This window comes from Salvelinus fontinalis, unplaced genomic scaffold (genome assembly GCF_029448725.1).
Source record: "Salvelinus fontinalis isolate EN_2023a unplaced genomic scaffold, ASM2944872v1 scaffold_0178, whole genome shotgun sequence".
Taxonomy (NCBI): domain Eukaryota; kingdom Metazoa; phylum Chordata; class Actinopteri; order Salmoniformes; family Salmonidae; genus Salvelinus; species Salvelinus fontinalis.
Window position 1 is genome coordinate 159,912 of NW_026600387.1, and position 13,369 is coordinate 173,280.

General features: G+C 41.1%; 2 protein-coding genes across 3 annotated transcripts in view; one reads left to right on the top strand and one right to left on the bottom strand.

Moving 5' to 3' along the window:
- LOC129844134 (zinc finger protein 664-like) overlaps positions 1–13,369 on the bottom strand; it is a 188,144-nt gene that overhangs the window by 116,080 nt on the left and 58,695 nt on the right. The window lies entirely within an intron of this gene.
- On the top strand, positions 4,870–12,778 carry LOC129844139 (zinc finger protein 501-like). 2 transcript variants are annotated; one of them, XM_055912548.1, is made up of 5 exons: positions 4,870–5,459; position 5,758; positions 7,102–10,647; positions 10,848–12,145; positions 12,447–12,778. In XM_055912548.1, the coding sequence occupies exons 1-3, from the start codon at positions 5,151–5,153 to the stop codon at positions 8,304–8,306; spliced, it is 1,515 nt and encodes a 504-aa protein (XP_055768523.1). In that variant the 5' UTR covers positions 4,870–5,150; the 3' UTR covers positions 8,307–10,647; positions 10,848–12,145; positions 12,447–12,778. The 2 variants fall into 2 exon arrangements, 1 of the variants encoding a protein (XP_055768523.1); XR_008757916.1 differs by lacking the exons at positions 4,870–5,459; position 5,758 and having other exon boundaries at positions 7,094–7,201.

Consider the following 13,369-nt stretch of genomic DNA (forward strand, 5'->3'; position numbering starts at 1 on the left):
AACTGGAAAATGCATCATCTTTAGGAGTGCTATTTTTACCCTGTCGACTACTGATCATTCATCCACACTGTGTGTCTCATCAATGCAGGTCATTTATGACAAATGTATAAAGTATATATTTTATAAATTCATGAACACCAGACAGTTTATTAGCCCGGTTTTGTTAGTTTAGGTGTATTATACTTCCTCGCCTGTAGAGGGGGACATTGGGTCATTTTCCAGGTTAATTTGATATATTTTTATACTAAAATGGATTACAGTTTATTCTGATGTAGTGAATATGAGACACATGGAAACAATTGATTCATTTATAAATTAGGAATTAGTAGGAATTGTTAAATCCACTATACGATCACAATGACTTTGATAGACATTTCAATTGTTTTTTTGTTAGTATATTATAGGGCAGATTTATGTAGAATTGCTGTGGGAGTGCTATTTATATCCCGTCACTACTGATCATTCATCCAGACTGTGTGTGTCCCATCATTGCAGCTTTGGAAATAAATGAACTATCCATCCATTGCTCCTTCCTGTGTTGACTCACTGACTTGAGAGACCATGAAGGTCACTAGCTCGATAGGTTGATATCTAGCTCAAGCGTCACCTCATGCTTTTCATTAACTGTGTGGTTGTGTTATCTAGTGGGAACCCGTTAGCACGGTGGGCTCTGGTGCCTTCTTGCCGTGGGCTCAAAATGACAGAGGAAATCAACCTGCTTGAAATCAACCGGCTCCAGCTCGCTGACCATAACCGTGCTGATTGGCTACCCTGGTTAGGCTAATAGCTAGTTGGCTAAATAGCTAACGTTAGCTGGCCAGCTAAGATTACTGCATATAGCTAACGTTAGCTGGCCGGCTAAGATAACTGCATATAGCTAACGTTAGCTGGCAGGCTAAGATAACTGCTTATAGCTCATGTTAGCTGGCCGGCTAAGATAACTGCATATAGCTCATGTTAGCTGGCTGGCTAAGATAACTGCATATAGCTAACGTTAGCTGGCTGGCTAAGATAACTACATTTAGCTAACGTTGGCTGACTGGCTAATATAACTGATAACTGCATATAGCTAACTAAGATAACATTCTTTGATATTTGGTTAGATGGCGTTTTGTATTTCCAAAACGTTGGTTTACTTTAAATCACTCAAGTCATGAGTGCATACGATTGGCTTAATTTGAAGTTCTACATTTTGTTAGGATTTATGTTTATGCACTATAGCCTGTTAGCATATTGTTTGAAGATGAATATTGTTTTGTTACACACACACACACAAACAATACAGATGTGTGTAGGTGTGTAAGGACTGACCAACACAGGCCATAAAAGCTGTGGTCAGTCTGGAGAGGGGAGGGGTGCATCACTCTAGGCCAACCAGGGGGGTTGAGAGACTGTTCAGTACCATATTAGGAATTGTTTGAGTGAAGAATCAAGGGGAGACACAAGAAGGAGCTACTCTACCCAGCAACCAGATGTGGACAAAGAAAAGCGCCAAGGGGCTTGGACAAGTTCGGGTGCCCCCAAAAGCGGAGCAAGAGTATTAACCATGCTAAGCCTCTACTTGAAGTTATTTCTGTTGTAGTATACATCATAGGGAATAGGCTGGTCCTCCATATTACTTCACACCTGACTTTGGCATTCTTCTGAATTATGATTGGTTTAATGTAATAACTCCAAAAATAGAACAGTGAGGTGTAACTTTGCATTGGGAAAAATATTTTCTTTTATCTTTTTATAAACAATACAAAACATACAAACGACAACATCATACAAACATTAACTACATCACACCTGCCCAGGCCCACTAGAACACACCTCCATCTCCATTAACTACATCACACCTGCCCAGACCCACTAGAACACACCTCCATCTCCATTAACTACATCACACCTGCCCAGACCCACTAGAACACAACTCCATCTCCATTAACTACATCACACCTGCCCAGACCCACTAGAACACACCTCCATCACCATTAACTACATCACACCGGCCCAGACCCACAAGAACACACCACATTCTCCATTAACTACAACCCCACCTGCCCAGACCCACTAGAACACACCTCCATCTCCATTAACTACATCACACCTGCCCAGACCCACTAGAACACACCTCCATCTCCATTAACTACATCACACCTGCCCAGACCCACTAGAACACACCTCCATCTCCATTAACTACATCACACCTGCCCAGACCCACTAGAACACACCTCCATCTCCATTAACTACATCACACCTGCCCAGACCCACTAAAACACACCTCCATCTCCATTAACTACATCACACCTGCCCAGACCCACTAAAACACACCTCCATCTCCATTAACTACATCACACCTGCCCAGACCCACTAGAACACACCTCCATCTCCATTAACTACATCACACCTGCCCAGACCCACTAGAACACACCTCCATCTCCATTAACTACATCACACCTGCCCAGACCCACTAGAACACACCTCCATCTCCATTAAAACTACATCACACCTGCCCAGACCCACTAGAACACACCTCCATCACCATTAACTACATCACACCGGCCCAGACCCACAAGAACACACCACATTCTTCATTAACTACAACCCCACCTGCCCAGACCCACTAGAACACACCTCCATCTCCATTAACTACATCACACCTGCCCAGACCCACTAGAACACACCTCCATCTCCATGAACTACATCACACCTGCCCAGACCCACTAGAACACACCTCCATCTCCATTAACTACATCACACCTGCCCAGACCCACTAGAACACACCTCCCTCTCCATTACATCACACCTGCCCAGACCCACTAGAACACACCTCCATCTCCATTAACTACATCACACCTGCCCAGACCCACTAGAACACACCTCCATCTCCATTAACTACATCACACCTGCCCAGACCCACTAGAACACACCTCCATCTCCATTAACTAAAACACACCTGCCCAGACCCACTAGAACACACCTCCATCTCCATTAACTACAACACACCTGTCCAGACCCACTAGAACACACCTCCCTCTCCATTAACTACATCACACCTGCCCAGACCCACTAGAACACACCTCCATCTCCATTAACTACATCACACCTGCACAGACCCACTAGAACACACCTCCATCTCCATTAACTACATCACACCTGCCCAGACCCACTAGGACACACCTCCATCTCCATTAACTACATCACACCTGTCATTTTATTTCTCTCTGTCACTTTCAACTTTTAGATAATAAAGCATTTCACCTTTCTTTTGAATTAACAACATAGGATTGGTTGATTTCCAGGTTTTAATTAAGTATAATATTTAAGATGATTGACAAGAAAAGTATTGTCCAACTCTGGGGTATCTCACTGCACCCTCAAATGTCATGTTTGAAATATACAGACAGACAGATTAAAAGTAATTTTACATTGTAGAACTGTACTTCTGACAGCCAACTTTCTAACTCCGCCCATACCTTTATGACGTCATAACATTCCCAGAAGGATTATTGAGTCATTGTTAGTTTTACACTGAAGACATGACTCTGCCGTTGTGCTGTAGAATTTGTGGATTTTGTCTCTTGTATAATAAGGGATTATCATTTGTCCCAACATCACAGGCCACAGACTTTGATGCAGTTAAAGACTTCCAAAAGTGTTTCCGCAGTTTAAGATCAACTGAGTTTTTTTAATGGGGTTTCTCCCTGTGCACCTGCCAATGTAAATCCTTTGAACGAGACAAGTTACCAGACAGGACATATTGCTAATGTTCTTCCCATTAATAACCTGAATTACAATTAACTTGTGGGCGGTTGTGGTGATGACGTCCTATTCGATGACGTCGTCCATCGGGATTCCCCAAAAAAGAAGACGCTCTGGATTGATCACTGGAGTCAGATGTGAAGGAGGAGGTTGATCATCAGGAGTCAGATGTGATGGAGGAGGTTGATCATCAGGAGTCAGATGTGAAGGAGGAGGTTGATCATCAGGAGTCAGATGTGAAGGAGGAGGTTGATCATCAGGAGTCAGATGTGAAGGAGGAGGTTGATCATCAGGAGTCAGATGTGAAGGAGGAGGTTGATCATCAGGAGTCAGATGTGAAGGAGGAGGTTGATCATCAGTGAACCTCTAGGATTGTGGCTGGGCTGGCGTTTCCTCTTCCAGCTTGATCATATATTTGGATACATTGAATGTTGATATTGTGAATCTATGTTATATATTTGTACCTCCTGTTTCATGAAGTGATGTCACTAAGTACTGCCCCTATATATACAGTGCATTCGGAAAGCATTCAGACTTCACTTTTTCCACATTTTGTTACGTTACAGCCTTATTCTAAAATTGATTCAATCATTTTTTTCCATCATCAATCTACACAATACCCAATAATGACATCACAATACCCCATAAGACATCACATTGCCCCATAATGACATCACAATACCCCATAATGACAAAGCAAAAACATGTAAATAAATGAAAAAATTAGATTTTCTTTAAAAACCAAGGACAATTCAAAGTGACCCCAAACTTTTGAATGGTAGTGTACATCTATTGTTACACCATATATATACATATACACCTAGTCTGTTCATTATATACATCTATGTGATGTATTGTTACACAATGTAGGAGCAGTATGGACCTACAGTAGCTTGCTAATTATTTAGATTTATTTTGACTTAATGAAACTGCCTTAAATGTGCAGTAGTAAAAAAAAAATATTCGCACTAATCAATCAACACATTCCTGTCTTTGTATGTCTCACTATAATGGTATTATTTAATTACATATATTTACAATAATCTTTGTCTGAAAATAAAATATGATCCTCAACTGCGTTTCCCCTCCAGTCAGCAGACGGCGATGTGCGTCTTTCAGGCGACGCTGCCAGCGTGACGTATAATCTAGTGGACGGTTCTTCATAAACAGCTCGTCAACCACCTCGGTAGCTTGCTAGCCAACATAGCCGAAAGATTCAAGCTATTTATTCGCTTTCGGTGTATATTACCTACTGTGTTTTCGACACACTTAGGTAGTATCTACTTGTTAACCTATTTAATTTAATATTACGTTATTTTGTATTAGTCAGCTATAGTAGCTGGCTGGTTAAGTTAGCACTAGCCTAGTCGCTAATGATAGCTAGCTAGCTATTATCCCCGACCATGAGCTCACTAAATATCCCCCCTCTCGTTAAAGAAGAGGGGGTCTGCTGGACGGAGAAAGAAGCTCTGGGGCTGAACATTGTCGTGAAAGAGGAGAAGGAAGAAGATGATGTGATAGTAAAACAAGAAGTAGAGGATGAGGCTGTTACAGTGAAAGAAGAAGAGAAAGACGCATTCAGAGTGGAAGAGGATGTTACATTGAAAGAAGAGGAAGAGAAAGAGGAGGAGGCAGTTTTTGGAGTGAAGAAGGAGAAAGAGGGAGAGATAACGGTCATATTGACAGAGGAATCAGGAGATCTGATTACCACTGTTAATAAAACGTTTACTGTTGACAGGAGAACAAGAGGAGACAATAGGACGAGGTGGATATTTTATAATAAGGCCGTTTAATTACATGTAAAGATATCTTAGTAAAATCTTGCAGCAAGGCTCTTTCAGTCTGACTCCTAGTGAATCGTCCGGGAAAGAGGCAGTTTCCAGAAATGTTCAGTACTATATAGTCAACAAGCAAAGTAGGTAGATCTGCGAGTCCGGCCTTCCGGTTGGTCGATCTGGGTCTTGGGTAGTCCTGATCAGGCCTGGTGTCCACGTTCCATTGGTTCCTGAGAGTTCTTTGTCCTGAGGTCCAACCATGGGTTGGGTGTGTCTGTGTGATTGTCATGGGGGAGGGGAATTGTGGGTGCCGTGTATATGTCCTATGTGTCCAGCATATGTCCAAGAGAAAGAGGGGGTGTGTATGTTGTGTCAACTTATAGGTAATGTTGAGAAGTTGTTAAAACAAGTTACCAATATCTAATACAATTTCTTACACCACCAGTAAGTACTGTCTTAAAAACGGGCTCTAACTCTTTAAAGGTTTTGAATGAATGTGTGGTTTTTAAGCAGCATGCTACTGAAATTCTATACTTGAAAATGTTGTTCTGTACTATAGGAATTAATGTGATAATAGAATGTTAAAGCTACATGTTAAAATGGGTGATTAAAGCCCTGAATGCTGATTGGCTGACAGCCGTGGTATATCAGGCCGTATACCATGGGCATGACAAAGCATGTATTTTTACTGCTCTAATTGCGTTGGTAACCAGTTTATAATTGCAATAATCCACCCCAGGGGTTTGTGATATATGGCCAACATACCACGGCTAAGGGCTATATCCAGGCACTCTGCATTGCGTCGTGCGTAAGGACAGTCTTTAACCATGCTATATTGGCCATATACCACACTTCCTCGGGTCTTATTGCTTAACTGTAACGTGTATACGATCAGAGTCCCCCCCCCACCACAAAATCACAACTTAATTGTCTCACAGAATGGCAAACAACCATCTCTGTTCAGCCTATAAACACGACATTATCTATTATTATAGAGCTCTGTTCAGCCTGTAACCATGACATTATCTATTATTATAGAGCTCTGCTCAGCCTGTAACCATGACATTATCTATTATTATAGAGCTCTGTTCAGCCTATAAACATGACATTATCTATTATTATAGAGCTCTGTTCAGCCTGTAACCATGACATTATCTATTATTATAGAGCTCTGCTCAGCCTGTAACCATGACATTATCTATTATTATAGAGCTCTGCTCAGCCTGTAACCATGACATTATCTATTATTATAGAGCTCTGTTCAGCCTGTAACCATGACATTATCTATTATTATAGAGCTCTGCTCAGCCTGTAAACATGACATTATCTATTATTATAGAGCTCTGCTCAGCCTGTAAACATGACATTCCCTGAGAGATTAGATTTCGAGCTCTACATCATTAGTTTTTAAATCTCACCGTCACCAAGTTTATTTCTAATGATGTAATGTTGTGAAGACTGACCTCAGGTTATTGAGGGATCTAGTCTAGATTAAACCTCATAGGAAGACAATTTTATTTAATGCAGGTTTCATTCAGGTCTCTCTGTTTAACTAAATAATCTGTTTGGCTTTTGGCAGGAGAGAGACCAGACTCTGACAGCGGGAAGAGTTCCTCAGAGGAAACAGACCCAGAGACGCCTAACCAACACCACTGCTCCCACTGTGGAAAGAGTTTTAGGTGGTTATGGGTCCTGAAAACGCATGAGAGAATACATACAGGAGAAAAGCCGTATCACTGTTCCCACTGTGGAAGGAGTTTTAGGTTGTCAAGGATTCTGAAAACGCATGAGAGAATACATACAGGAGAAAAGCCCTACCTCTGTTCTCACTGTGGAAGGAGTTTTAGGTGGTCAAGGTATCTGAAAATGCATGAGAGAATACATACAGGAGAAAAGCCGTATCACTGTTCTCACTGTGGAAAGAGTTTTAGGTTGTCAAGGAGTCTGAAAACGCATGAGAGAATACACACAGGAGAAAAGCCGTATCACTGTTCTCACTGTGGAAAGAGTTTTAGGTTGTCAAGGAGTCTGAAAACGCATGAGAGAATACACACAGGAGAAAAGCCGTATCACTGTTCTCACTGTGGAAAGAGTTTTAGGTTGTCAAGGAGTCTGAAAACGCATGAGAGAATACACACAGGAGAAACGCCGTATCACTGTTCTCACTGTGGAAAGAGTTTTGGGTGGTCAAGGTATCTGAAATTGCATGAGAGAATACACACAGGAGAAAAGCCGTATCACTGTTCTCACTGTGGAAAGGGTTTTAGGTTGTCAGGGAGTCTGAAAACGCATGAGAGAATACACACAGGAGAAACGCTGTATCACTGTTCTCACTGTGGAAAGAGTTTTAGGTGGTCACGGAGTCTGAAAACGCATGAGAGAATACATACAGGAGAAATGCCCTACCACTGTTCCCACTGTGGAAAGAGTTTTAGGTGGTCAGGGAGTCTGAAAACGCATGAGAGAATACACACAGGAGAAACGCCGTATCACTGTTCTCACTGTGGAAAGAGTTTTAGGTGGTCACGGAGTCTGAAAACGCATGAGAGAATACATACAGGAGAAATGCCCTACCACTGTTCCCACTGTGGAAAGAGTTTTAGGTGGTCAGGGACTCTGAAAAAGCATGAGAGAACACACACAGGAGAGAAGCCTTTCCAACATACTAATACACAGGAGGAGACAACATACCACTGCTCTCATTGTGGAAAGACATTTTCCCAGTCAGAGGACCTGAAAACACATGAGAGAATAGAGAGGCTGTGTTCTGACTTATGTTTCTGACTGAGAATTTGTCCACGGCCAGGATTCACAGGACCAGGGTGTCCGCTATGGACACCTGGAAGAAATCAGCAGCGGACATTTCTGAAGGTTTATCCAACAGACCTGTACATCCATGAATAGATCTCTATAATGTGTAACTATTTCTGAAGGTTTATCCAACAGACCTGTACATCCATGAATGGATCTCTATAATGTGTAACTATTTCTGAAGGTTTATCCAACAGACCTGTACATCCATGAATGGATCTCTATAATGTGTAACTATTTCTGAAGGTTTATCCAACAGACCTGTACATCCAGGAATGGATCTATAATGTGTAACTATTTCTGAAGGTTTATCCAACAGACCTGTACATCCATGAATGGATCTCTATAATGTGTAACTATTTCTGAATGTTTATCCAACAGACCTGTACATCCATGAATGGATCTCTATAATGTGTAACTATTTCTGAAGGTTTATCCAACAGACCTGTACATCCATGAATGGATCTATAATGTGTAACTATTTCTGCTGTATTGTGATGTATTGTTTAATAGATGTACTATGTTAGGTATATTTATCTGTGGTTTTATTTCAACAGATTTTACTGATGCTATTAGATTGTACTATGTTAGGTATATTTATCTGTGGTTTTATTTCAACAGATTTTACTGATGCTATTAGATTGTACTATGTTAGGTATATTTATCTGTGGTTTTATTTCAACAGATTTTACTGATGCTATCAGATTGCTGGGTGGGGGGAGTTTTATATATACAGAGACTTCAGAAAGTATTCACACCCCTTGACTGGTCCCACATGTTGTTGTGTTACATCCTGAATTTAAAATGTATTTTTATTTCACCTTTATTTAACCAGGTAGACTAGTTGAGAACAAGTTCTCATTTGCAATGACACATACAACAACACAGAGTTACACATGGAATAAACAAACATACAATCAATTATACAGTAGAAAAATCTATATACAGCATGTGCAAATAAGAGAGGTTAGGCAATAAATAGACCATGGTGGCGAAGTAATTACAATATAGCAATTAAACACTGGAATGGTAGGGAATGTGAATGTGAATAGCAGAAGATGAATGTGCAAGTAGAGATACTGGGGTTTAAATGGATTCAATACCCCATAATGTCAAAGTGGAATTATATTTTTGGAAATGTTTACAAATGTAATTAAAAGCCTAAATAAGTTCAGGAGTAAAGATGTTGCTTAACAAGTCACATAATAAGTTGCAGGGACTCACTCTGTGTGCAATAATAGTGTTTAACATGATGTCTGAATGACTACCTCGTCTCTGTACCCCACACATCTGTAATGTCCCTCAGTCGAGCAGTGAATTTCAAACACAGATTCAACCACAAAGACCAGGGAGGTTTTCCAACGCCTCACAAAGAAGTGCATGTATTGGTAAATGGGTAAAAAAAAGCAGACATTGAATATCCCTTTGAGCATGGTGAAGATATTAATTACACTTTAGATGGTGTATCAATATACCCAGTCACTAATTCAGTTGCTGGAGAGGAAGGAAACCGCTCAGGGATTTCACCATGAGGCCAATGGTGACTTTAAAATAGTTAGTGTTTAATGGTTGTGATAGGAGAACACTGAGGATGGATCAACAACATTGTAGTTACTCCACAATACTAACCTAAATGACAAAGTGAATAGAAGGAAGCCTGTATAGAATACAAATATTCCAAAACATGCATTCTGTTTGCAATGAGGCACTAAAGTAATACTGAAAAACAATGTGGCAAAGAAATTAACTTTATATCCTGAATACAAAAGCGTTATGTTTGGGGCAAATTCAACACATCACTGACTACATATTTTCAAGCATGGTGGTGGCTGCATCATGTAATGGGTATGCTTGTCATTGGCGTCACTAGAGGCGTAACTACAGTCCCTGATTCTAATCTAATGATCATCAGCTGCATCATTTTATGGTTCTAATCCAGGCAGTATCACTTCCAGGTTAAGCGAGGAGTGTGTCAAGATGTGCAGTGCGGCTTGGCAGGGTCGTGTTTCGGAGGACGCATTGGCTCTCGACCTTCGCCTCTCCCAGTCCGTAGAGGAGTTGCAATTGGATTTCATGACATTGGTGGAAAAAGATATATATAATACACTCGTACTGAAATTAGATTTTTAATCACCTGGGAGATGTGTCAAACCATGTAAACACCTGCAAGACTTAAGTTAGAAGTGAATCACCTGGCAGATGTGTCAAACCATGTAAACACCTGCTAGACTTAAGTTAGAAGTGAATCACCTGCCTGGACATCCTAAGAAGCACACAGAGACCTGCATTTTGAAGTCGGTTCAAGCTTCAAGTGGTATTTATGTATTCATTTGTGATGCCATCCTTGATATGATCCTGTTATTGTCACATGCTACACATGCACATATGTGTGCCCATGCATCTATCAATCCAATGTTATCATGATTTGTTATCAGGGATATTATACTTTAGTAATCCACAATGACCTGGTGATGTAACAGTCTAATAATTACATTGTCTTCCATATTCCTACAGATACCTTGTAACTGGAGATTCCTTCAAAACGATTGCCTACAGTTACCGTGTAGGGCACTGCAAGGTTGGGTGACCAGGGTCATCTGGGACTGCCTCCTGGAGGAATTCAGGTGTGTGAAGGCTACCTGTGTCCTGCGTAACGTCATGACGATGGACACGAGGACCAGGAGGGGATCTGCAGCTCGCCGCAGTGTCTCAGAGGAGAAGTCTACTGCTCTGCAGGATGTTTCAAGGATGGGGTCCAACAACGCAGCAAGAGAGGCAATCCGTGTGCAGGAGATCTTCACCTCCTACTTCTTCAAAGAGGGTGCTGTTCCCTGGCAACACCATAGACTACACTATGCACAACCAAAGGCTCTTTTAAGAGGTTGCTGTTCCCTGGCAACACCATAGACTACACTATGCTCAACCAAAGGCTCTTTTAAGAGGGTGCTGTTCCCTGGCAACACCATAGACTACACTATGCTCAACTAAAGGCTCTTTTAAGAGGGTGCTGTTCCCTGGCAACACCATAGACTACACTATGCTCAACCAAAGGCTCTTTTAAGAGGGTACTGTTCCCTGGCAACACCATAGACTACACTATGCACAACCAAAGGCTCTTTTAAGAGGGTGCTGTTCCCTGGCAACACCATAGACTACACTATGCACAACCAAAGGCTCTTTTAAGAGCCATTCACATTGCAATGAGAGTATTCTTCCATTTACTTTGCTATGTCAACTGCAGTTATTTAATTCACAGTTTCTCTCCCTTTGATTTCTACTTCTCAGGTGAGGGTGCTGTTTAGGTAAGGGTGTGATGTCTGTGCAAAAACAAAACAGGCTATTTTAAATCACCCAAATTGAAAAAATGTAGAACAATTAGACACCCTATAACCCACACCTACACACTCATGTATCAATCTGATTGATGGATTGTGTTGTGCAGTAAACAGGTTCAGGTGTATAACTGTGGCTCCTTCCACCTTCAAAGAATAGGCAAGAGGGCCAACCATGGAGAATAGTAAGACACTTCATTATTTCTATAACTACGCTATATTGTTTGTCTTTGTGGGTCCATTCATGTTTTTCAGCATAAAGTACTCTGCAGCCACTTAGTGTGGTGTGGACACCAGGTGAGGCCACACACAGATTCCTGTTGAACACTGTGGCTTTAACTACCTTTCTCAATAACAGTCTCTCTCCTTCACTTCATCCCTCTCTCCCCTTCTCCCTAAATCCTCTAGGTTATATCAGCTGTGTCGGTGAACCCCTCCTGCATCTGAACTGGCTACATAGAGGGCACAGCATGGTCAGAGGTGAGAGGTCACTTGGTCAGGTCAACAGGAAGAATTATTAAAGATATGCTTTATATTGAAATACAGATAGATGCAGTAGTCCCAGAGTTAATGATCCCAGGTCAGTTTATATTATACAGGAAGTATTATTAAAGAGATGCTTTACATTGAAATACAGATAGATGCTGTAGTCCCAGAGTTAATGATCCCAGGTCAGTTTTGCATTTCACCTCCTGATTGATGACTAACAATGTTAGAATAAAAACTAAAAACACAAGGCTTAAACATGCTCTCTCTCTCTCCATCTGTCTATCGTCTGCAGATATGTTTTGATGTGAGAGGATGCCAACCCCTAGTCCCATCATCGCCACCTCACCCTCTTTTAAGATAACCTTTGGGCCAACTAGAGACACTATTATGTAATTGTGATGAACTGAGAGAATATTTATGTAGCACTGTGATTCATTAATCATGTGCTGCCTTCCCTGCTCCTATGTGCTTACCTCTTTCCCTTTCTGTCTTTTACACCTCTCTCTCCACCTCCTCTTTCTTCCTCTGTTTTTATAATGCACAACAGATGTGCATTGAAGTACAGATTGAACTTGTATTTATAACACTTGGATAATGAGCTTTTCAATAAAGCGTTTCACATTCTCTACTGGTTCAATGTCATACTCATGTCACAACACCCATAAAGCTAGCCAGCTAGCTGGCTAAATCGCGATTTTCGTAAAATAATTTTATGTTAAAAAAATGCATAATCGTTTGTCTATACATGAACTAACATTCCTGTCAACTGTACATGTTTTTTGCATGATTAGTTATTACGTTATAATCCCTTACATTTGCTTCCATCCTAGTATTTCTATCCCTCTCTTCTAGTATTTCTGTCCGCCATCTTTGATTGAGTTCAGTTCTGTGTAGGGGTACCCCTCTCTCCAAGTATTTCTGTCCGACATCTTTGATTCAGTTCAGTTCTGTGTAGGGGTACCCCTCTCTTCTAGTATTTCTGTCCGCCATCTTTGATTCAGTTCAGTTCTGTGTAGGGTTACCCCTCTCTCCTAGTATTTCTGTCCGCCATCTATGTTGAAGAAAGTCTAACTATCACTAGTGCAGCAGCAGCCTCCCCCGGTCCTAGTGCCGGCCCGGTAAGAAGTTTAAGATGCGATGGAACGGTTGACGAAAATAAGTAATGTAAGAAATTGTAATAGAGACTGGAAACTAGCAATAACTACATTTCAAAAT